Raw genomic sequence first — 27,896 nt, forward strand, 5'->3', positions numbered from 1 at the left:
CAGTCAGACACACACACACACACACACACCTACACAGTCAGACACACACACACACACTACACAGTCAGACACACACACACACACACACCACTACACAGTCAGACACACACACACACACACTACACAGTCAGACACACACACACACACACACACACTACACAGTCAGACACACACACACACAATACACTGTATTTAATTTGTTTATTAAATTCAACATGATCTCAGTAACCAGTTAAAATGTTCCTAGTGAACAGTGTGTGTATGAGAATAAAAACATACCTCCCAAATGGAACCCTATATAGTGCACTACTTCAGACCAGGGCCCTATTCCCTATATAGTGCATTACTTTAGACCAGGTCTAAAATAGTGCCACTATATAGGGAATAGGGCCCTGGTCTAAAGTAGTGCACTATATAGGGAATAGGGCCCCTGGTCTAAAGTAGTGCACTATATAGGGAATAGGGTTCCATTTAGAACGCACACAACAAAAAACTGAGCACCTCATGAGAACAACATGGGAGGAAACCATAACAACCCAGTGTAAACAACATCGATATAAACAAAACAACTGCTGGAGAAAAATTATTCAACTTCCTGAATTTATTTACCGTTGTGTGTGTGTGTTCCCGGTGATCAACTAAACCAACTGGAGAGACAATATGGACCGGTATCACCGGTACAGTACATGTCACTATTGTTCATTTAAAAGGATACTTCTGGATTTCTTTATTTATCTACTTCCTCAGAGTCAGATGAACTCTGTAGATACCATTTTCATGTCTCTGCATGCAGTTTGGAGAAAGTCGCTAACTAGCACTAGCGCAACCACTGGAAGTCTATGGGTATATGCTAGCACGCTAGTTAGCATTGGCTCGCGAAACTACCTCTTAGCGTCCTTCATACTAGACGCAGAGACATAAAAAATGGTTCATCTGACTGTGGGGAAGTAGATAAAGCGCCTCGATGCTAAAATCCCACAGTATTCTTTTAAATGACTTTTTTGACAAAAACTCTAAATGACATTAAAAAAAAAAAAAAAAAAGACAAAGAAAAATAAAAGTTAATATTTAGGAGGAGAGGCAACGCTGTCTTGTTGATGATCGCTATGTTTTATAATGTTAATAATAATAATAATATTCAATATTTAAATCTCAATAAATATATTATGCGGCGGAGCCATTTTGGATTGTCTTTACACATCGCTTATCCATTTAGATATGATCTGCCCACTTGATTTCACCTTGTTCAAAATCACCAGCTGCTAATAAATAAATAATTAATTGAATAACAAAATAGAAGACAGAATTTTGACATTGTTTGATATTTGAATATTTGAGCATTATACGATACAGTAGAACCTAAATATACTGCGATAAAGCATAATAGGTGGATGACAAAAAATACAAAAAATAATAAAATACAGTACATGTAAGTCAGAAAAAAGTCACTAAAATATTTAAATCATGTTTTATAAATACATATGGTCAAAAGTCAATACTATTCAAGTATCATTATTGCCAAGATATGAAATAAGTGCTAAAGTAAATGAAGTTTTCTTCAGTTTGATCTATAATTCCCTTGTTTACCTTACCTATGGGGTTTGGGTAGATGCTATGTGGGACCCTTGGGACATCCCTACCCTAAACCCTACCCTACCCTTACCTTAACCAAAACCCTCTTCTTAACCCTTACCTTAACCAAAACCCTCTTCTTAACCATAACCCTCTTCTTAACCCTTACCTTAACCCTCTTCTTAACCCTTACCGTAACCATTTTAAATGTCAACTTCAAATGGGGTGACGTCAGAGTTAGACGTCCGAAGGATCCCACTTAGCATGCACCTCTGCTGCATAGAGTAACACTGTGAGCAGAATGAATGCAGCCCTTCATGAGTCAACTTAACATATGAATTACAAAATGGCCGTCTTTTGAAAACCAAACAACCCAAAAAACTAAACCAACCAAACATCCAACACAAAGGTAAAATGCCTCAGTAACAAACTAGGCACATAGTGGAGGTTGTTCACCTCCACCTCCCTCCTCTTTCCCTCTGTTCCCTCCTCTCCCACAGTGAGTGATGATGGGAGGGATGATCAGAAGAAGGCAGGGTTCTGGTTAGGGGGGATATAGAGTCTCTGTGGGGTGGTGGGAGAAAGAGGGTAGGGGAAGGCTCTGGTACAGCCGTATGAGAGGAGACCGGGGCTGTTGGAGACAGGAGGAGGAGAGAGAGAACCGTAGGGGACGGGAGGAAGAGGAGGAGAGAGCGAACCGGGGGAGCTACCGTTGAGGAAGGAACAGTCTGAGAGGAAGGGATGGAGTAGAGAGAACATTTAAAAAATATATATAATAATAATAATAAATAAATCAGTCAATTGATTGGTCTAACACAGGGGTAGGCAACATCGAAGCCCGAGAGCCAATTTAGGAATTCCATGGAGGGCAGTTATTTTAAAAGATATAGGTCCATAATAATTTCGACATACTTTTAACCAGGTATAAACGTTAAAGTGGAGCCTGAAGTCATTTATTTTTTTAAATCTAAAATAATACTTTTCCCTAAATTCCACCGCGGGGCCACATTAAAGGGTACCACCGGTTGTGAGTCACTTTTCTAACAAGTGTCAAGTGTAAGCGTGTGTTTAACTAACCCAAGTTCCAGAGTGCGTTCTGTGCTGCCAGCTCCTTAGCGTCCTCCAACACCGTACACACCCTGTCTGGCATGAAGCTGCTTCTCGTCGACGAGATCACGACCTAACAGACACAAACACAGACAGAGAATTAAAAGGATGTTTTTCCACCCCTCCACCCCCCAATTTTTTTTTATATATGTCAATCATCTTAGAAATGTAGGTAAATCAGAACATGGTTCAGAGATACAGTATGATCCTAGTGCTTGGCTGTAACTTGGGTTGCTGCCTTTCCAGACTAATTCCTAGGTCTCCATAGGATGAGGTACATCAATTTAAACATGGAAACAGTCTTTGTTAGTCTGGCTGACACCAGCTCTCAAAAGTCTTACACAGCTTGCTGTGTAGTGAGTGACGTGGGTCTCTCGCCAGACTAGTCAGCCAGACTAGGTCTTTGTATAAACGTTTGTTTGTTAAATAGTATGTAGTAAAGGTGGTGAAAATAATGAATGAATAAATGAATGAACGAAGGTACTAATTAACAACAAATTAATTAATTAAGTAAATAATGAGACATATACCCACCTTGTATATGAGCATTAGCTTCCCCTCTTGTCCCGGTGTTGAGTAGAGGTAGTATTCAGGTAGTGCCCAGCTGTTCTTTAGGCAGTAGTACTCTAGTAGAGTTACCGCTGAACTAAACTGACCTAGTAACAACATATATAATATATAGTATTATTACAGTATATTACATAGTATTATTAGTAGTAGAGGTAGTATTCAGGTGGTGCCCAGCTGTTCTTTAGGCAGTAGTACTCTAGTAGAGTCACCGCTGAACTAAACTGACCTAGTAACAACATATATAATATATAGTATTATTACAGTATATTACATAGTATTATTAGTAGTAGAGGTAGTATTCAGGTAGTGCCCAGCTGTTCTTTAGGCAGTAGTACTCTAGTAGAGTCACTGCTGAACTAAACTGACCTAGTAACAACATATATAATATAGTATTATTACAGTATATTATATAGTATTATTAGTAGTAGAGGTAATACTCAGGTAGTGCCCACCTGTTCTTATAGCAGTAGTACTCTAGTAGAGTCACCACTGAACTAAACTGACCCAGATTGATAATGGCTTGGGGGGGGCTGCCGTTTTACGGGCTCCTAACCAATTGTGCTACTTTGTGTTTTTTTTCGCGTTGTTTATAACTTATTTTGTACATAATGTTTCTGCCACAGTCTCTTAAGACCAAATAGAGCTTCTGGACATCAGAACAGTGATTAGTCACCTCGAACTGGACAAAGATATTTTTCTTTAACCTGTCTGGGCTAGGGGGCAGTATTTTCACGGCCGGATAAAAAACGTACCCAATTTAAACTGGTTACTACTCTTGCCCAGAAACGAGAATATGCATATTATTAGTAGATTTGGATAGAAAACATTGAAGTTTCTAAAACTGTTTGAATGGTGTCTGTGAGTATAACACAATTCATATGGCAGGCAAAAACCTGAGAAAATTCCAAGCAGGAAGTGGCCTGTCTGAGAATTTGTAGTTCTTCCTTTGGTTGTCTATCGAAACTACAGTATCTCTGGGGTTACGTAGCACTTTCTAAGGCTTCCATTGGCTCTCTAAAGCCTTCAGAAAGCGGATTGAGGCGTCTCCTGTCTCTGGGCAGATAATAGGAGCTCAGTTTGTCAGTGGTCTGCCTGGTGACTAAGAGATTGGATATGCGCATTCACGAGACCACGCTGTTTTTTTCTTTTCCTCTTTGAATGAATACACTACTGTCCGGTTGGAATATTATCGCTATTTTACGAGAAAAATAGCATAAAAATTGATTTTAAACAGCGTTTGACATGCTTCTAAGTACGGTAATGGAACATTTTGAATTGTTTTGCCTCGAAATGCGCTCGCGCATTACCCTTTGGATAGTGACCTGAACGCACGAACAAAACAGAGGTATTTGGACATAACTATGGATTATTTGGAACAAAAACAACATTTATTGTGGAAGTAGCAGTCCTGGGGTGCATTCTGACGAATATCAGCAAAGGTAATACAATTTTTCTAATGCTAATTCTGAGTTTAGTGTGCCCCGGAGTTGGCGGGTGTCAAAATAGCTAGCCGTGATGGCTGAGCTATGTACTCAGAATATTGCAAAATGTGTGTTCAGGTCACTATCCGAAGGGTGACGCGCGAGCGCATTTCGTGACAATTTTTTTTAAAATATTCCATTATCGTACTTCGAAGCATGTCAAACGCTGTTTAAAATCAATTTTTATGCTATTTTTCTCGTAAAATAGCGATAATATTCCAACCGGGCGACGTTGTATTCATTCAAAGGCTGAAAGAAAAAATTTGAGAATTCTCATGAACGCGCATCTCCAGTGTCACTGTTCCCAGGCTGACCACTCACAAATTCTCCTGCTGTTCTTCGCCCAGAGACAGCAGACACCCCATTACACTTTCTGGCGCCTTCTGAGAACCAATGGAAGCCTTAGAAAATGTCACGTTACAGCAGAGATGCTGTATTTTCGATAGAGATGCAACTGAAGGACAACAAATTGTCAGACAGGGCACTTCCTGTATGGAATCTTCTCAGGTTTTGGTCTGCCATATGAGTTCTGTTATACTCACAGACACCATTCAAACAGTTTTAGAAACTTTAGAGTGTTTTCTATCCAAATCTACTAATTATATGCATATTCTCATTTCTGGGCAAGAGTAGTAACCAGTTTAAATCGGGTACGTTTTTTATCCGGCCGTGCAAATACTGCCCCCTAGCCCCAACAGGTTAAATCGTTTTTTTTTCTCCCCTCTCTCTCCAGAGATGTTAGATGAGGTTCAAGTCCGGGTCTGGCTGGGCCACTCAAATACATTCAGAGACTTGTTCCAAAGCCACTCCAGCGTTGTCTTAGCCGTGTGCTTCGTGTCGTCCTGTTGGAAGGTAAACCTTCACCCCAGTCTGAGGTCCTGAGCGCTCTGGAGCAGGTTTTCATCAATGATCTCTCTGTACTTTGCTCCGTTCATTTTTCCCTCGATCCTAACTAGTCTCCCAGTTCCTGCAGCTGAAACAAATCCCCAGAGCATGATGCTGCCACCACCATGCTTCACTGTAGGGATGATATTGGCCAGGTGATGAGCAGTGCCTGGTTTCCTTCAGACGTGACTCTTGGCATTCAGGCCAATCTTGGTTTCATCAGACCAGAGAATCTTGTTTCTCATAGTCTGAGAGTCCTTAGGTGCCTTTTGGCAAACTCCAAGCAGGCTGTCATGTGAATTTTACTGAGGAGTAGATTCCGTCTGGCCACTCTACCATAAAGGCCTGATTGGTGGAGTGCTGCAGAGATGGTTGTCCTTCTGGAAGGTTCTCCCATCTCCACAGAGGAACTCTGAAGCTGTCAGAGTGACCATTGGGTTCTTGGTCACCTCCCTGACCAAGGATCTTCTCCCCCGATTGCTGTTTGGCCAGCTCTAGGAAGAATCTTTGTGGTTCCAAACTTCTTCCATTTAAGAATGATAGAGGATTATTTGTTCTTGTGAACCTTCAATGCTGCCCAGGTCTGCGCCTCAACACAATCCTGTCTCGGGGCTCTACGGACAATTCCTTCAACCTCATGGCTTGGTTTTTGCTCTGACATGCACTGTCAACACATGGGACCTTATATAGACAGGTTTGTGCTTTTCCAAATCATGTCCAATCAATTGAATTACCACTGGATGCACCTGAGCTCAATTTCAAGTCTCATAGCAAAGGGTCTGAATACTTACGCAAATAAGATGTGTTTTTTTATTTTTAATAAATTAGCAAACAAAAAAACAAAAACATTTTTGCTTTGTCATTATGGAGTATTGTGTGTAGATTGATGATGATTTAATTTTTTGGGTGAAAGGCTGTCACGGTTGTTTGAAGGATCGGACCAAAATGCAGAGTGTTCGTGGTTCCACATACTTATATTTATTGTGAAATGTTGCAAAACACCAAATACTTGAAAATACAAACACAACAAACCGTGACGCAGAGAGGACAACACACTACTGAAAAGATAATCACCCACAAAACAGGAAGAGAAAAACCCCTACTTAAATATGATCTCTAATCAGAGGCAACGAGGATCAACATAGAAATAGAAAAACTAGAACTTAAACATAGAAAAAGAAAACATAGAACAAACACCCCCTGTCACGTCCTGACCTACTCTACCATAGAAAATAACAACTTACTATGGTCAGGACGTGACAAAGGCTGTTTAAAGGCTGTGATGTAAACAATTTGGGAAAAAATAAGGGGTCTAAATACTTTCCGATTGCACTGTATATAATATAATAATATCACAATCATAATATCATAATATAATATCATCATCACAATCATCAGCAGGTTTTCAAAAAAAAATAAACTGGATTTCCTGATTCTGGGAATTATTTCAAACGGATTTCTAGAAATCGTGGGATTTTTTTAAACCAGAATTTTACAACCATAATCATCAGTATCGAACGCACCTGGTTTGAGTGACAGCAGGCTGGCGGGGGAGAGACTGGAGCCAGCGAAGATGGGATACACACACCTCTCCACATCCCCTGTTCCTATACAGAGATCACCTACATCATTTACACACAACCTGTTCCTACACAGACCACCTTCATCATCATCATCATCATCATATATTTCACACACTCCCACCCCACCAAGCACGCTCCCTTCCCACAGACACACTGACCTGTTCCAACGTAGAGACTCCCCAGGCGAGGTGGCAGGCTGAGAGGTCGTAGAGGAGTCCCTACCTCCATCCCTCCTAAATACACCAATAAGTTAATAACATTAATGTGCACCAAAGTTACTTCTTGATATTACAGTTACAACTACTATTACTACTGCTGCTACTAATACTGCTGCTACTACTATTGCTACAACTACTGTTGCTACTACTGTTGCTACTACTACTACCGTTGCTACTAATGCTGCTGCTGCTATTACTAATGCTGCTACTGCTGCTGCTAATAATACTACTGTTGCTACTACAACTACTACTACGGCATCTACTGCTGCTGCAACTACTGCTGCTACTACTACTACTGCTGCTACTACTACTACCACCACTACTTCAAATACTAATGCTACTACTGCTACAACTGCTTCTACTACTGCTATGAATACTACTGTTGCTACTACTACCGCTACTAATAATATTGTTGCTACTACTACTACTACTACTGATGCTGCTGCTACTACTACTACTCCCACTACTGCTGCTTCTACTACAACTACTGCTGCTGCTACTACTACTGCTGTTGCTACTACTACTACTACTACGATTGCTACTACTACTACTGTTGCTACTACTACTTCTGTTACTACTACTACTACTAATGTTGCTACTACTACTGCCGCTGCTACTACTGCTGCTGCTACTACTGTTGCTACTACTACTACTACTACTACTGTTGCTACTACTGCTACTACGGTTGCTACTACTACTACCACGGTTGCTACTACTACTACCACTACTACTGTTGCTACTACTACTGTTGCTACTACTACTACTGTTGCTACTACTATTACTACTACTACTACTACCACTACTGTTGCTACTACTACTACCACTACTGCTACTGTTGCTACTACTGCTACTACTACTGCTGCTACTACTACTGCTGCTACTACTACTACTACCACTACCACTACTGTTGCTACTACTACTACTGTTGCAACTACTACTACTGTTGCTACTACTGCTGCTACTACTACTGTTGCCACTACTACTACTGCTGCTACTACTGCTACTTCTGTTGCTACTACTACTACCACTATTACTACTACTATTACTACTACTGTTGCTACTACTACTACCACTACTACTACTGTTGCTACTACTACTACTGTTGCTACTACTACTACTAATACTTCTGCTACCAATACTAATGCTACTGTTGCTGCTGCTGTTTCCACTACTACTACTGCTGTTTCTACTACTACTGTTACTACTATTACTTTTACAACTACTACTACTGTTGCTACTACTACTACTACTGTTGCTACTACTACTACTACTACTGTTGCTACCACTACTACTACTACTGTTGCTACTACTACTGTTGCTACTACTACTGTTGCTACTACTACTGTTGCTACTACCACTACTACTACTGTTACAACTACTACTACTACCACTACTACTACTGTTACTACTACTACTACTGTTACTACTACTACTGTTGCTACTACTACTACTACTACTAATGTTGCTACTACTACTGCCGCTGCTACTACTGCTGCTGCTACTACTGTTGCTACTACTACTGTTGCTACTACTACTGCTACTACTGCTACTACTGTTGCTACTACGGTTTGCTACTACTACTACCACGGTTGCTACTACTACTACCACTACTACTGTTGCTACTACTACTGTTGCTACTACTACTACTGTTGCTACTACTATTACTACTACTACTACTGCTACTACTACTGTTGCCACTGCTACTACTGCTACCACTGCTGCCACTACTGTTGCTACTACTACTACCACTATTACTACTACTGTTGCTACTACTACCACTACTACTGCTGTTGCTACTACCGCTGCTACTACCGCTGCTGCTAGCACTGTTGCTACTGCTGCTGCAACGCTACTGCTGCTGTTGCTACTACTGCTGCTACTACTGCTACTGCTGCTACCACTGCTGCTGCTGCTACCACTACTGCTGCTACCACTGCTTTACTACTACTGCTGCTACTGCTGCTACTACCACTGCTGCTGCCTACTACTGTTGCTACTACTACTACTACTACTGATGCTGCTGCTACTACTACTACTGCACCACTACTGCTGCTGCTACTACAACCACTGCTGCTGCTACTACTGCTGTTGCTACTACTACTACTACTACTACGATTGCTACTACTACTACTGTTACTACTACTACTACTAATGTTGCTACTACTACTGCCGCTGCTACTACTGCTGCTACCACTGTTGCTACTACTACTGTCTGCTACTACTGTTGCTACTACTACTACTACTACTACTGTTGCTACTACTGCTACTACGGTTGCTACTACTACTACCACGGTTGCTACTACTACTACCACTACTACTGTTGCTACTACTACTGTTGCTACTACTACTACTGTTGCTACTACTATTACTACTACTACTACTACCACTACTGTTGCTACTACTACTACCACTACTGTTGCTACTACTACTACCACTACTGCTACTGTTGCTACTACTGCTACTGTTGCTACTACTGCTACTACTACTGCTGCTACCACTGCTGCCACTACCACTACCACCACCACTGTTGCTACTACTACTGTTGCAACTACTACTACTGTTGCTACCACTGCTGCTACTACTACTGTTGCCACTACTACTGCTGCTACTACTGCTACTTCTGTTGCTACTACTACTACCACTATTACTACTGCTATTGCTACTACTGTTGCTACTACTACTACCACTACTACTACTGTTGCTACTACTACTACTGTTGCTACTAATACTACTAATACTTCTGCTACCAATACTAATGCTACTGTTGCTGCTGCTGTTTCCACTACTACTACTGCTGTTTCTACTACTACTGTTACTACTATTACTTTTACAACTACTACTACTGTTGCTACTACTACTACTACTGTTGCTACCACTACTACTACTACTGTTGCTACTACTACTGTTGCTACTACTACTGTTGCTACTACTACTGTTGCTACTACTACTGTTGCTACTACCACTACTACTACTGTTACAACTACTACTACTACCACTACTACTACTGTTACTACTACTACTACTGTTACTACTACTACTGTTGCTACTACTACTACTACTACTAATGTTGCTACTACTACTGCCGCTGCTACTACTGCTGCTGCTACTACTGTTGCTACTACTACTGTTGCTACTACTACTACTACTACTGTTGCTACTACTGCTACTACGGTTGCTACTACTACTACCACGGTTGCTACTACTACTACCACTACTACTGTTGCTACTACTACTGTTGCTACTACTACTACTGTTGCTACTACTATTACTACTGCTGCTGCTACTACTACTGTTGCCACCACTACTACTGCTGCTACTACTGCTACTGCTGCTGCTACTGCTACCACTTACTACTACTGTTGCTACTACTACTACCACTACCACTGTTGCTGCTACTACTACTACTGTTGCTACCACTGCCACTACTACTGTTGCTACTACTACTGTTGCTACTACTGCTGTTGCTACTACTACTGTTGCTACTACTACTGTTGCTACTACTACTGTTGCTACTACTACTGTTGCTACTACCACTACTACTGTTGCTACTACTACTGCTGTTACTACTACTACTGCTGCTGCTGCTACTACCACTGCTGCTACTGCTACTACTGTTGCTACTGCTACTACTACTGTTGCTACTACTACTACCACTATACTACTACTGTTGCTACTACTACTACCACTACTACTACTGTTGCTACTACTACTACTGTTGCTACTACTACTACTACTACTTCTGCTACCAATACTAATGCTACTGTTGCTGCTGCTACTGCTGTTCCACTACTACTACTGCTGTTTCTACTACTACTGTTACTACTATTACTTTTACAACTACTACTACTGTTGCTACTACTACTACTACTGTTGCTACTACTACTACTACTGTTGCTACTACTACTGTTGCTACTACTACTGTTGCTACTACCACTACTACTGCTGCTGCTGCTACTACTACTACTACTACTACTGTTGCTACTACTACTACTGTTACTACTACTGCTACTGTTGCTACTACTACTACTACTACTAATGTTGCTACTACTACTGCCGCTGCTACTACTGCTGCTGCTACTACTGTTGCTACTACTACTGTTGCTACTACTACTGTTGCTACTACTACTACTACTACTGTTGCTACTACTGCTACTACGGTTGCTACTACTACTACCACGGTTGCTACTACTACTACCACTACTACTGTTGCTACTACTACTGTTGCTACTACTACTACTGTTGCTACTACTATTACTACTACTACTACTGCTGCTACTACTACTGTTGCCACTACTACTACTGCTGCTACTACTGCTACTTCTGTTGCTACTACTACTACCACTATTACTACTACTGTTGCTACTACTACTACCACTACTACTACTGTTGCTACTACTACTACTACTGTTGCTACCACCACTACTACTACTACTGTTGCTACTACTACTGTTGCTACTACTGCTGTTGCTACTACTACTGTTGCTACTACTACTGTTGCTACTACTACTGTTGCTACTACTACTGTTGCTACTACCACTACTACTACTGTTACAACTACTACTACTGTTACTACTACTACTACTGTTACTACTACTACTGTTGCTACTACTACTACTACTACTACTGTTACTACTACTACTACTGTTGCTACTACTACTACTACTGTTGCTACTACTACTACTACCACTGTTACTACTACTACTACTACTGTTACTACTACTACTACCACTACTACTACTGTTACTACTACTACTACTACCACTGTTACAACTACTACTACTGTTACTACTACTACTACTGTTACTACTACTACTGCTACTACTGCTACTACCACTGTTACTACTACTACTGTTACTACTACTGTTACTACTACTACTACTGTTACTACTACTACTACCACTGTTACTACTACTACTACTGTTACTGCTACTACTACTACTGTTACTACTACCACTGTTACTACTACTACTACTGTTACTACTACTACTACCACTGTTACTACTACTACTACTACTGTTACTACTACTACTACTACTGTTACTACTACTACTACTGTTACTACTACTACTACTGTTACTACTACTACTACTACTGTTACTACTACTACTACTACTGTTACTACTACTGCTGCTACTACTACTACTACCACTGTTACTACTACTACTACTGCTACTACTACTACCACTGTTACTACTACTACTACTGTTACTACTACTACTACTGTTACTACTACTACTGCTGCTGCTACTACTACTACTGTTACTACTACTACTACTGTTACTGCTACTACTACCACTGTTACTGCTACTACTACTACTGCTGCTGCTACTACTACTACTGTTACTACTGCTACTACTGCTACCACTGTTACTACTACTGCTACTGCTGTTACTACTACTACTGCTACTGTTACTACTACTACCACTGTTACTACTACTACTGCTACTACTGCTGCTACTACTACTACTACTGTTACTACTACTACTGCTGTTACTACTACTGCTGCTGCTACTACTACTACCACTGTTACTACTACTACTACTGTTACTACTACTACTGTTACTACTACTACTACTGTTACTACTACTACTACTGTTACTACTACTACTACTGCTGCTACTACTGTTACTACTACTACTGCTACTGTTACTACTACTACTACTGTTACTACTACTACTGTTACTACTACTACTACTGTTACTACTACTACTACTGTTACTACTACTACTACTGTTACTGCTACTACTGCTACTACCACTGTTACTACTACTACTACTGTTACTACTACTACTACTGTTACTGCTACTACTACTACCCTGTTACTACTACTACTACTGTTACTACTACTACTCACTGTTACTGCTACTACTACTACTACTACTGTTACTACTACTACTACTGTTACTACTACTACTACCACTGTTACTACCACTACTACTACTACTACTGTTACTACCACTGCTACTACTACTGCTACTACTACTGTTACTACTACTACTACTACTGTTACTACTACTACTACTACCACTGTTACTACTACTACCTACTGTTACTACTACTACCACTGTTACTACTACTACCACTGTTACTACTACTCACTACTACTGTTACTACTACCACTACTACCACTGTTACTACTACTACTACTGTTACTACTACTGTTACTACTACTACTACTGTTGCTACTACTACCACTGTTACTACTACTACTACTGCTACTACTGCTACTGCTACTACTACCACTGTTACTACTACTACTACTACTACCGTTACTACTACTACTACTACCACTGTTACTACTACTACTACTACTACCACTGTTACTACTACTACTACTACTGTTACTACTACTACTACTGTTACTACTACTACTACTGTTGCTACTACTACTACTGTTGCTACTACTACTACTGCTACTACTACTACTACTGTTACTACTACTACTACTGTTACTACTACTACTACTGTTACTACTACTACTACTGTTGCTACTACTACTACTACTACTACTGATACTACTACTGTTGCTACTACTACTACTGCTACTACTACTACTACTGTTACTACTACTACTACTGTTACTACTACTACTACTGTTGCTACTACTGATACTACTACTACTACTGTTACTACTACTACTACTACTACTATCTGTTACTACTACTATCTGTTACTACTACTACTACTACTGTTACTACTACTACTACTACTATCTGTTACTACTACTACTACTGTTGCTACTACTACTACTGTTACTACTACTACTACTGTTACTACTACTACTACTGTTGCTACTACTGCTACTACTACTACTACTGTTACTACTACTACTACTACTACTACTGTTACTACTACTACTACTACTACTGTTACTACTACTACTACTACTATCTGTTACTACTACTACTACTACTGTTACTACTACTACTATCTGTTACTACTACTACTACTACTGTTACTACTACTACTACTACTATCTGTTACTACTACTACTACTGTTACTACTACTACTATCTGTTACTACTACTACTACTGTTACTACTACTACTACTACTACTATCTGTTACTACTACTACTACTATCTGTTACTACTACTACTACTACTACTATCTGTTACTACTACTACTACTACTACTGTTACTACTACTACTACTACTACTACTGTTACTACTACTGTTACTACTACTACTACTACTACTACTACTACTACTACTACTACTACTGTTGCTATTGATGCAAACTGATGAGGGCCCAAAAAGGTTGCCACTTTTTCCTGTTGCACTGAAACATCCCTTCTAGGGGGAAATGCAGGCTCTAACTAATTAAATAACAAAGAATATGATCTACATGATCAGTCTGTGTGTGTCAAATAAAAAAGTGCTTCATGTGAACCAAACTCACAGCTCAAAAATGTATAGAAAGCAATCCAATGTTATTTGTTGCCTAGACTTTACTGCAAATGACACTCAAGCCTTAAGAAAAAAAAACAATTCACTAATATTGCAGTTAGCCATGACAGCCTTTATAATAGAACGACCATACACACATAAATATTGCACTTGGGAGAAGAAAAAAATAACTCTTAAGTAGAAATAGAATGAAACAAACAGGCATTCTATTTTAGCTCTATTATAGTGGCCACTGTAGTAGACATTGATCAAGTGCGCAAGGCTACATGAGCGCAAAAATAACATTCACTGAGTAAAAAAAAAATGTAATAATCCCCCCCCCCTTCACTCACGCACGTGTCACTGTCAAAGTTCAACACAACAAAAGCAATATCTTTGGGCTACACTGCATTGTACACTTTCTGCCTGTGAACATCTGTTATACAATGTGCCAGGAGAGCATGATACCATTTGTGGGCATAATTGATCTCTTTCAGGCAGAGAGTACCTGGCATACCCCTTTTTATCCACTGTATTGAAAAAGTGAGAAAGAGTGTTGTGTTCCTTTCACCTCTATGCCGGGCCCAGCTCCAGCTACACTTGTTTATTAACAAGCAACGTCTCATTTTCACCCAGCTAGCTAATGTTAGCTGTCTGACTTTAATTAGCTGGCTAATTTTCACACCATGAACTCAATTCTTTGATTAGTAAAGTTGGCTAATGTTGCTCAACATTTCTCTGGCTAGCAAACAGATCATTCGATACAGCTAGCAAGATACTTAACAATGCAAACAAAACTTATTCACCACACTTTCTCCCTCACTTCAAACTTTCCAAATGCCAGTTTTCATCGGTTACAGCTCATGAAGTACGCTTTCATCACCTTCTCACCCCCGTCTCCGTGGTCAGGCTTCTCACCTACCTCTTAGTTATCGTTCAGGGGACATGCTGCTGTAAGTTAAGTGGTAAACTGCCTTTCAACTCACCCGCTGTCTTTTCAGAGCGTGCTGATGCGGTAAACTAACCAATCTCTTCTCTCTTCAATCGCGTGCTGCATTCTGTTGTTAAGTGAACGACTGGCTGAGCCTTGAATACAGCAGCCAGTATTGCTCCAAACGCACATCATTCATTTGTAATACAACCAGTAGTCATGCAAAGCCCCCCCCACTCTCAACTGTTCTCATCGGATTTACACGAATCACGTAGGTCACCTATTTTGGATTCAAAACGGTAAATTTTGCCGAAAGGTGACTAGCTTGCATCCGAGGCTACTACTACTACTACTACTACTACTACTACTGTTGCTACTACTACTACTGATACTACCATTACTATTGCTGCTACTACTACCACTACTACTGCTGCTGTTGCTGCTACTACTACTGATACTACCATTACTCTTGCTACTACTACTGATACTACCATTACTCTTGCTACTACTACTATTACTACTACTACTGCTGCTGTTGCTACTGTTGCTCCTACTACTACTACTGCTGTTACTACTACTACAACCACTACTACTATTGCTGCTACTACTACTGCTGCTGCTACTACTACTACTGTTGCTACTACTACTGTTGCTACTACTACTGTTGCTACTACTACTGCTGCTGTTGCTACTGTTGCTCCTACTATTACTACTACTACTACTACCACTACTACTATTGCTACTACTACTACTGTTGCTACTACTACTACTACTGCTACTACTACTGCTGCTACTACTACTACTGCTGCTACTACTACTGCTGCTGTTGCTACTACTACTACTACTACTGTTGCAACTACTACCACTACTACTATTGCTGCTACTACTACTGATACTACCATTACTCTTGCTACTACTACTACTACCACCACAACTACTACTATTACTGTTGCTACTACTACCACTACTTCTGCTACTACTACTACTATTACTGTTGCTACTACTACTACTGCTGTTGCTGCTACTACTACTGATACTACCATTACTCTTGCTACTACTACTACTACCACCACCACCACTACTACTATTACTGTTGCTACTACTACTGCTGCTGTTACTACTACTACTACTTCTGCTACTACTACTGTTGCTACCACTACTTCTGCTACTATTACTGTTGCTACTACTACTACTGCTGCTACTACTACTACTTTTGCTACTACTTTTGCTACTACTACCACTACTACTAATACTGTTGCTACTACTACTGATACTACCATTACATTGCTACTACTGTTGCTGCTGCTACTACTACTACTGCTCCTACTACTACTACAACCACTACTACTACTACTGCTGCTACTACTACTACTGCTGCTACTACTACTGTTGCTACTACTACTACTGTTGCTACTACTACTACTGTTGCTACTACTACTGTTGCTACTACTACTGCTGCTGTTGCTACTACTACTACTACTGTTGCAACTACTACCACTACTACTACTGCTGTTGCTGCTACTACTACTGATACTACCATTACTCTTGCTACTACTACTACTACTACCACCACAACTACTACTATTACTGTTGCTACTACTACCACTACTTCTGCTACTACTACTACTATTACTGTTGCTACTACTACTACTGCTGTTGCTGCTACTACTACTGATACTACCATTACTCTTGCTACTACTACTACTACCACCACCACCACTACTACTATTACTGTTGCTACTACTACTGCTGCTGTTACTACTACTACTACTTCTGCTACTACTACTGCTGCTACTACTACTGCTGCTACTACTACTGCTGCTGTTGCTACTACTACTACTACTGTTGCAACTACTACCACTACTACTACTGCTGTTGCTGCTACTACTACTGATACTACCATTACTCTTGCTACTACTACTACTACCACCACCACTACTACTATTACTGTTGCTACTACTACCACTACTTCTGCTACTACTACTACTATTACTGTTGCTACTACTACTACTGCTGCTACTACTACTACTTTTGCTACTACTTTTGCTACCACTACTACTACTACTGTTGCTACTACTAATACTGTTGCTACTACTACTGATACTACCATTACTCTTGCTACTACTACTACTATTACTGTTGCTGCTACTACTACCACTACTATTACTGTTGCTACTACTACTACTACTGCTACTACTACTACTACAACTCTTGCTACTACTGTTGCTGCTGCTACTACTACTACTACAACCACTACTACTACTACTGCTGCTACTACTACTACTGCTGCTACTACTACTGTTGCTACTACTACTACTGTTGCTACTACTACTACTGTTGCTACTACTACTGTTGCTACTACTACTACTGTTGCTACTACTACTGTTGTTGCTACTACTAATATTACTGCCGCTGCTACTGCCACTGCTACTGTTACTGCTACTAAAGTTACTGCCGCTGCTACTGTTACTGCCACTGCTGCTAAAGTTACTGCCGCTGCTAAAGTTACTGCCGCTGCTAAAGTTACTGCCGCTGCTAAAGTTACTGCCGCTGCTACTGTTACTGCCGCTGCTACTGTTACTGCCGCTGCTACTGTTACTGCCGCTGCTACTGCCGCTGCTACTGTTACTGCCGCTGCTACTGTTACTGCTGCTGCTACTACGCATTTTGTAGCTATCAATTGTCCCGTTGATATTTGCGCATATTAGCAGACTTATTTAAGGTCAAACTTCACATTTCTCTAGTAAAGGCTACTAATATATCAGTAAAATGTCCTCTATAAGTGGTCAGTTCATTCAGGGTCAATCAACTGGGGTTTATTTACCTCCTCCCATCATGCCTCCATCCTCACGTCCCTGGAAGAGAAAACTCCCGGTGGAGGACGCGTCGCCGTAGGGACCCACAAGGTTACTGTTACCGACATAACCACGGTTACCGAACCGTCGCCCGCCCTCTTTACTGAAGGAGGAAGAAGATTACTTTATCCATTTTCACACAAACAGACACACAGACAAACACAGGTTGGAGCCGAGCAGTTCTAGGGGGTTAAGTGCCGCCTTGCTCAAGGGCACATCCCATTGGTGCTGGGAGTCGAACCGGCAACCCTTCGGTAGCTGACTCGCCTACCTTTCATCTGTTTTGTTGTTTATCATTTTACTGTTTAACTGTAAAAGTGTGTTGCATTTTAAATAAAGTTTTTGATTTGTTTTACCTGACAGGCTTGGCGAGGGTGACCTCGATGGTGGCTCCGTCGATCAGCGCTCCGTTCATCAGGTGTAAAGCCGTCACCGCGTCCTCACGGGAGTGGTAGTGGACAAACGCATAGTCTGTCAATTTCTACAGGAGAACAGAAAAACACCATTGAAAAAAGACAGAAAAATACTGTAGAAAACAGACAGAAAAATACTGTAGAAAACAGACAGAAAAATACTGTAGAAAACAGACAGAAAAATACTGTAGAAAACAGACAGAAAAAGTGTCTTCTTGCTTTCACATCACAAGAGGATGACAGAGAAATGTATTGGTTGCCTGATATTGTCAGCCGATTTTGGCCTTTTAAAAGAGTATAGAGAGGAGGAAGAGAGGACTACTATTTTGCCAATTTATTTAGCAGTCCACATAAATATATATTTTTTTGCTTTCAACCCAATCCCAAGATATCCACCCTCAAAGGGTTTGAAGTAGCCTGAAGGATTGTATTGACCTTTTCAGAGAGAATTCAGTATCTGGCTTTATTCTACTGATAAAAACAGGTCAATTTAAGGCAGTTTTGAGACCAAAATAAGGCCACAAATATTGATGAATAAAATGTCTTTCAAGAATTGCGCAGTGACACTCACACACAGACACAGACACCAATACCTTGACTCTCTCCACAGTGCCAGGTTTGAATCTAGAGAACTCCTGTCTCAGTGTATCTTCAGTAGTCGTCATCATCAGGTTTCTAAAAAAAGTGTATTTTATTGTCAAGTTGTCAACAGGGACATAAAGAATAGTCTTTTTGGTTGATTCCCCAACACACACACACACATTACCCATGCTAGGGGTGTGAAAGTTTAAACGTTAAAAAACGAAATTGGGATCCTTAATGGAATGAAATAAGGTTTTTTTTTTTGTTTCCCCCCCAGCAAAATTCTAATCATAATGCAGCTGGCTCACCTACTCTTTCACTTTGCCAGTGTGCGTTCAGTCTTTTGTCTGTTGCCAGTAGAATATACTAGCCTATTCATTGATGATAAGTTTTACTGAAGTTGCGAGACATTGCAAGGCAAGAAATTGAGAGATACAGCTTTTGATTGCCGATAGATAGACCTAGTGCACGGTTCTGACTGTCTGCTGGCTGACCTGTCTATACTGATAGATAGACCTAGTACACTGTTCTGACTGTCTGTCTGGTGGCTGACCTGCCTATACTGATAGATAGGACTAGTGCACGGTTCTGACTGTCTGGTGGCTGACCTGTCTATACTGATAGATAGACCTAGTACACTGTTCTGACTGTCTGTCTGGTGGCTGACCTGTCTATACTGATAGATAGGACTAGTGCACGGTTCTGTCTGTCTGGTGGCTGACCTGTCTATACTGATAGATAGGACTAGTGCACGGTTCTGTCTGTCTGGTGGCTGACCTGTCTATACTGATAGATAGACCTAGTGCACAGTTCTGTCTGTCTGGTGGCTGACCTGCCTATACTGATAGATAGACCTAGTGCACGGTTCTGACTGTCTGTCTGGTGGCTGACCTGTCTATACTGATAGATAGGACTAGTGCACGGTTCTGTCTGTCTGGTGGCTGACCTGTCTATACTGATAGATAGACCTAGTGCACGGTTCTGTCTGTCTGTCTGGTGGCTGACCTGTCTATACTGATAGATAGACCTAGTGCACGGTTCTGTCTGTCTGGTGGCTGACCTGTCTATACTGATAGATAGACCTAGTGCACGGTTCTGACTGTGTCTGGTAGCTGACCTGCCTATACTGATAGATAGACCTAGTGCACGGTTCTGACTGTGTGTCTGGTAGCTGACCTGCCTATACTGTGCCCCTCTCCTCTCTCAATCCCTCACTAGCTCGCTACGAAAGATGCAAGTGTTTGTGTTCTCTGAAGTACGGCAACTGATCGGTTTCCTCCGTTCCAAAAAATATTGAATCTTAGGAGTCGATTCCTAGTGGAAGATGTTTTCTTTCAACTAAATGTCTTGATAAGTCAAACTATATTAAAGTACTTTTTGTAGGAGAGAGTGAGAGTGGTCTGCGTGCAGGGAGCTCGAGATTATTTGAATGACAGTTCTGGTCGCCTAGTGATGGACGTTACTCCTGCTTCAGAAGCAGCATTCCTTTACAGGTAGTAAAATGTCAGTTCAACGTTCTTAACCATCTCCAGAGAAGGTTTCGTGTCTGCATTTAAAAAGCTACGGCGTATCCTTACAGACAAACAAACATGCCGTAGCCGACGTACTTTCAAGGGGATTTATGACTGCGTGGGTAGATATGAGGGAAAGGGTGATACCTAGTCAGCTGTAGATCTGAATGCATTCAACCTCAAATGGTGTCTGCCGCATTTAATCAAACCCTTCTGAATCAGAGGCCAAAATCGACATCCATGACATCCGCGCCCCCGGGGGGGGAACAGTGGGTTAACTGCCTTGCTCACAGGCAGAATTACAGATTTTTTGCCTTGTCAGCTCAGTTACTGGCCCAACGCTCCAACCCACCAGGCTATTGCCTGTCGCTATCGGTTATACATGCATAACAGGACCATTATTCACACACACACGCACACACACCTGACGTAGAGCACTCTGACACGTAGCATGGTCTCCTCGTCAACATCCTTCTCTGGTTCGGCCCAGTCCACCTGGATAGTGTGGCCCCACAGCTGAAACGTACCTGGAGATACACCCCCCCCCAAAAAAAAATCAGTTTTCTCCATTTAGTTTTTTTCAGTTACAATTTTTTTCCTATGTTTTCAAGTTTTCGCTCTCAAAAAACCAAACATTTCTAAAATAGAAAAAAATATAAAAGTGGATGTTCTAAGTCCATTACATTAGCTTAAACTACATCAGGACACCCCTTTAGAAGGCTGGGAAAAATGGAAGGAACTTATATTTCGGGGTGTACCCTTTAATTCAACTGCTCACCAGCCAGATCACCGTTGTGATTGAAGAGTTTGCAAAAACAAAATGGTCACTGGACTGATACAAAAACAATAACATGATTTCATTCTGCCAGTTAGGCATAGGCTACTTTGTAGTGAACATTTAATTGAGAAGGTTTTTGGAAAACCTTTGTATCTACCAGAAAAGACGGCTGTCATTTCCATCCTCGCCAACGTCGACACAAAGTGGTAGACCAACGACACAGACATGAACATTCCCTCTCGGCGGTCCCGTTCTGTGAGCTTGTGTGGCCTACCACTTTGCGGCTGAGCCGTTGTTGCTCCTAGACGTTTCCACTTCACAATAACAGCCACTTACAGTTGACCGGGGGGCAGCACTAGCAGGGCAGAAATTTGACGAACTGACTTGTTGGGAAGGTGGCATCCTATGACGGTGCCGCGTTGAAAGTTGAAGGAAAATACCAGTCACTGATGTCTTTTGTTCATGTCTTATGATAAACTTGGGCAAATTAATGCATTAAAAAAAAAAAAAAATCTATATATTGTTGAATTCTGTTTTAATGTCTGGATTCCGTGATATCGACTGCGTTCCCAGCCATGCAGATTTATAGGTCCCTAGCTATGGCACCTATAAATCTATCCAGGACACCTACAGCACCCGATGTCACAGGAAGGCCAAAAAGATCATCAAGGACAACATCCACCCGAGCCGCTGCCTGTTCACCCCTCTATCATCCAGCAGGAGAGGTCAGTAGTACAGGTACATCAAAGCAGGGACCGAGAGATTGAAAAACAGCTTCTATCTCAAAGGCCATCAGACTGTCAAACAGCAATCACTAACATAGAGAGGCTGCTACCAACATACAGACTCAAATCTCTGGCCACTTTAATAAATGGACTTCACTAGTCACTTTAAATAACGCCACTTTAATCATGTTTACATTACTCCTACATTACTCATCTCATATGTATATACTGTATTCTACACCATCTTGCCTGTGCCTGCACGGCCATCGCTCATCCATATATTTATATGTAAATATTCTTATTCATCCCTTTACATTTGTGTGTATAAGGTAGTTGTTGTGAAATTGTTAGATTACTTGTTAGATATTACTGCACGGTCGGAACTAGAAGCACAAGCATTTCGCTACACTCGCATTAACATCTGCTACCCATGTGTATGTGACCAATAACATTTGATATCAATTGTTTAGTTTTAGGCCCCTCTACAGTAACTCCGAGGTACTGCTACTACTATAACTGACTAAACTCCCAACATTTCAACTCCAGTCCTCTAGTCCACCAACAGCCCAACTCCAGTCCTCTAGTCCCCCAACAGCCCAACTCCAGTCCTCTAGTCCCCCAACAGCCCAACTCCAGTCCTCTAGTCCCCCAACAGCCCAACTCCAGTCCTCTAGTCCACCAACAGCCCAACTCCAGTCCTCTAGTCCCCCAACAGCCCAACTCCAGTCCTCTAGTCCCCCAACAGCCCAACTCCAGTCCTCTAGTCCCCCAACAACACACATTTATATTGTAACCCTGGACAAGTACATCTGGTATGACTTTCATTAGTACAACGGCTGCAGCTTTGTAAGACTTGTAGAGTGTGCGCGTGTGTAAAATCCAATCAAAGTTTATTGGTGTGTGTGTGTGTATACCTGGTATTAGTTTCCTCCGTGCCATGGCAGCTGCTTTGTGAGAGTCGTACTCAACGAAGGCAAACCCTCTGTTCTTAGTCTTGTCTGTAGCGCTGGGGTAAACTATGACATCTACCACTCCTTCTGTTACCTAGACAACACACACCGATTGATACACAGTGTGTGTGTGTGTGTGTGTGTTTGAGTGTGTGTACGCCACTCACCAGGTTGTGTGTCATGAGTATGCGTGTCAAGGGCATGATCTGAACCATGACCTGAACCACAGGAGAAACCGACATCTTGACCATCAGAACAAGGGGAAATTCCCTACCTCATTACGAGACCACGTGATCACACTAACCTTCCTCATCTCCACTAGTATTTCCTCCTTCGTCTTGTCTTTGGGTATGGACCCTGTAAAACGAGGAGGGCATTCCTATCATTAGTAAATGAGCTATCTAAAATCTAAAACAACACATTTGAGTGATATTTTCCCATTGCTGAAATAGACATATGAGTTCAGACAAGATTGTGTTGAAGTCATTCCTACCTATGAATAGTCTACAGTTGTCCAGACAGACACACACACAGCTATAAACTTCCCTGATCTGATCTTATGGTTAAGTTGTAGGGTTAGGTGATATTTGGGCAGATCTCTTCTACGATATGCTTCTCCAAATATCCAAAATCGATTTGCGACGTTAACGACTAGATAATTCCATTTAAAAAAAAACCATTTTATTTACCATATTACAGTCGAATTCTCATTAAACAATGTTAGAATGGGGGAAAAAAAATAAGGCTTAGTTAATAAATGTAGACTTCATTTAACATCTTGACACAGCCTAACTGATGAAACTGCACAGTTTTGATTTGTTAAGTTCAAATAGAGTATAGTCTTGACTATCACAATATTGGATGTATTACTATACCAACCATATTGTGTTGTGGATAAGTGTTGAAGTCATTCCTACCTATGAACAATCTACAGTTGTCCAGACTGACACACACTCCTATAAACTTCCCTGGTCTGATCTCATGGTTGTCTAGGAGATGGATGGATCTCTGAGCTGCCTCTCTGTAAGCACACACACACACACACACACACACACACACACACACACACACACACACACACACACACACACACACACACACACACAAGAGGGGAGAATGATGAGAGAGGGATGAGAAGGGGATGAGAGAGATAGATAGAGAGAGGGGGGGGAATAATCCCTACCTGGTAGTGTACATGACGAAAGCGTAGCCCCGGTTCTCTCCACTAAACTCCATCATCAGTCTGAACTCATAGATTCTCCCAGCTCTCTCAAACACTGGCACCAACTCATCCTCATACATGTCCCTAGGGATCTTACCTTAAGATACCACACCCACAAAGATTCTCTTATCGTCATTATACTCTTATACTGACGTGTGTGTGTGTGTGTGTAAGTAGATTACATGTGGTTCCTTACCTACAAACACCTCACACCCTCGTGGGGGAGGAGGGCCATCCCAACCTGAGGAGAAGGAGGAAAGGGAAAGAGAGAGAGAGAGAGAGAGAGAGAGAGAAGGATGAGGAGAGAGAGAAGGAAGGATGAGGAGAGAGAATGATGAGAGGCGAGGAGGAGGAATGAGGAGAGAGAGGAGGAAAGAGAGGAGGAGGAATGAGGAGAGAGAGGAGGAATGAGGAGAGGAGGAATGAGGAGAGAGAGGAGGAATGAGGAGAGAGAGAGAAATCGTTGAAGTTCATCACGCCTATATTAATCATTCATAATCTAATCACCATTATTAATGGGAAGGTGCAAAGTTTACATCACTTCAATGTCAGTAGATATGAAGCCACTCCCGGCAGCCCAACATGTCAGCATTTCAGCTGTGTATATGATCTGCGCATGTGCTAACACTAGCCGAGAAAGCCTCCCTCCTTAGCGTGAGTGAAGTGAGTTGTGAATTTATGCGTCTTAGTAGTTTTCACATACAAACTCAAAATGCAATATGCTTCCCAAAAATAACACGATTCCAGGTAAATAGGAATATTTTAGCGAAAACGTTCTTCTTGCAAAGCATGCAAAGGTTTTAATCTGACTATCCACATTAATCGCGTTATTGTATGCATGTAACCGTACTCTCTTACACACACAATTGGTGCTATCTTCTCTCTCTCGCTCCCTCTCAGACATACCAGTTGAATTCAACCAGTTGTTAACTTACATACTGTTTTTCTCTGTCTCCACACACACACACACACACACACACCTGGAGGCGGGCCACCGAACTTCCTCTGTCCATTCTCCTGTACCATGCTGTATCCTGTGCTCTCCATCAGCGCTAGAAGCGCAGCCTCGTTTGGGCTCTCGGTCCTCCCGTCCTCCCCCATCAAACTACCGCCGTCTCCGTCCATGGTTAGCTAACGTGGTGTGGACGGCTAGCTAACGTTAGGGAATTCCTGTTAAAATATTTCAGTGGATTAATAATGAAGTTGTTCTATGTTTTCCACTCGTCTTTTGGTTTAGCTAGCTAGCAAATTAACCAGAATTGTTTTAATTAAGTTGACAACATAAATATATCGCTAGTTATGTTAATAACAAAGCTATTAATAGCTAGATTAATAAACAAATTCGTATAAACCGCGGTCTTTGCTAGCTAACGTTACAGTACAATAATTTACCAGCGACGTTAAAGTTACTGTTACTTTAGCTAGCTAGGCGGGAATTAACGCTAGCTAGCTAGCTTTGCTATTAGTTAGCTAGCTCGACGGTTAATTAGTAAAAGTAAAAAATAAAAATTGCCTTACCTCAGTTCGTAAATATATGTATTATAGGTAAAACCCCGTGGATTTGATCAATTTATAGTGTGTATATATTCGCTACCGTGATGAATTTAGTTTAGTCAGATATGAAATTCCCCTCAGAGAAAACCGGTTTCTCCTCCAGTTGCCAAGGGCGACCGCGATCATCCAGATCCAGCCAATCAGCGTGTGTTGTGAGTACGAAAGGCGGGATAATTGGGGTGTGTTCGTAAATTAACTCTGGCATGCCAGTTAAGAACAAATTCTTATTTATAATGACGGTCTACCCGGGGGAACAGTGGGGTTTAACTGCCTTGTTCAGGGGCATAAACGAGAGATTTTTACCTTGTCAGCTCGGGGATTCGATTCAGCAACCTTTCGGTTACCGACCCAACGCTAGGCTACCTGCCACCCAAACTAACCAGTATAAAGTTGGCTATCTTGTTAGCTACTTCCAAACACAAATGACAGAACAGCCCACTCTGACCATTTTTACCTGCCCTAGCAGAGTTTATTTGGCTGTGTTGTGCACCTTGTTATCTAGAGCAATTGGTGACTGTAACTGTGCTGCACGGAAACAATTTAATTACTTTTTTCTCTCTTTTTTGGGGGGGCCGACGCTTACTTACACCGGTCACATTCAACTTGGTGTTTCGTTGTTGCTAAAAATTCATTAATTATTCTGCGCTCTGAAATCGGAGTATACAGCCAGAGTGATTTATCAAACGCACCCAAATCCATACACGTTGCTATAAATGAATACTTAATTTGTCGGTCTGAAAACAAATAATCACAAGAAGAAAACGGTAACCATTTTTTTTTTTAAATTGTATTTATAGTAACATAATTCACTGTTATGCAGGTCAAAAATAGTATACCATTCACACTTATGTAATTAATCAATTAAAATAAAAACACAGGGTGTAAACACATGTATTGGCATCATTACTAGGCCTTATGAAGCAGTGGAAAAGTATTGTTAATAGTTATTGAAGAAACCCGATGTCTGTCTGGTCATCTTGTAGGCTACATTCCCCTACTCACTGCTTCTTTGTACAGTGTCCAGCTCAAGTCCATTTTCTTTTAACGGACTGCAAAGAATTTTTGTTAAATAATGTGTATTTTTTCAGTCGTTTTATATTCCGTTACTTCAAAACCTTCTTCTTCATTCCTTCCTTCCTTCGCTCCAAGAGTCTAAGAGGCCATCCAGATAATGAAGGGAACCAGGACAACGACCAGGGCTGAGTAGAGAGACACTACCTCCAGATAGAGCACTAGTACTGGGCCTAACACCGCTGTCACCTTGGCACTCTTCTGGCTCAGAATGAACTTCTTCACTGTCTTACAGAACTGAGAGAGAGAGAGAGAGAGAGAGAGAGAGAGAGAGAGAGAGGTGGGATGTAGAAAGAGGGAAGGGAGAGAGAGAGAGAGAGAGAGAGAGGGAGGGGGAGAGAAGGGGGGGAGAAGGGGGGGAGAGAGGAGGGGGAGAGAAGGGGGGAGAGAGGGTGATAGAGGGGAGGGAGAGAGAAGAGGCATAGAGGGGAGGGAGAGAGAAGGGGGATAGAGGGGAGGGAGAGAGAAGGGGGATAGAGGGGAGGGAGAGAGAAGGGGGA

At 41.4% G+C, this 27,896-nt stretch overlaps 2 protein-coding genes across 2 annotated transcripts in view; both read right to left on the reverse strand.

Moving 5' to 3' along the window:
• Positions 1-412: 412 nt before the first annotated feature.
• Positions 413-26,434, reverse strand: rbm46 (RNA binding motif protein 46). The gene is made up of 16 exons (XM_045701663.1): positions 26,290-26,434; positions 25,752-25,941; positions 24,968-25,012; positions 24,733-24,868; positions 24,467-24,570; positions 23,854-23,906; positions 23,514-23,643; positions 21,521-21,623; positions 19,597-19,678; positions 18,947-19,071; positions 18,560-18,693; positions 7,357-7,431; positions 7,139-7,222; positions 3,214-3,335; positions 2,650-2,752; positions 413-2,300 (listed from the first exon to the last, which is right to left on the reverse strand). The coding sequence occupies exons 2-16, from the start codon at positions 25,894-25,896 to the stop codon at positions 2,095-2,097; spliced, it is 1,647 nt and encodes a 548-aa protein (XP_045557619.1). The 5' UTR covers positions 25,897-25,941; positions 26,290-26,434; the 3' UTR covers positions 413-2,094.
• A 656-nt stretch (positions 26,435-27,090) lies between these two features.
• The window catches only part of LOC106578182 (lecithin retinol acyltransferase), an 8,324-nt gene continuing 7,518 nt past the window's right edge, over positions 27,091-27,896 (reverse strand). The window contains exon 5 of the mRNA XM_014156817.2: positions 27,091-27,633. Coding sequence (XP_014012292.1) covers positions 27,478-27,633 — 156 coding nt within the window. The 3' untranslated portion in view covers positions 27,091-27,477. The remainder of the gene's footprint in view (positions 27,634-27,896) is intronic.

Source organism: Salmo salar, chromosome ssa18, assembly GCF_905237065.1.
Source record: "Salmo salar chromosome ssa18, Ssal_v3.1, whole genome shotgun sequence".
In the NCBI taxonomy this organism is placed as follows: domain Eukaryota; kingdom Metazoa; phylum Chordata; class Actinopteri; order Salmoniformes; family Salmonidae; genus Salmo; species Salmo salar.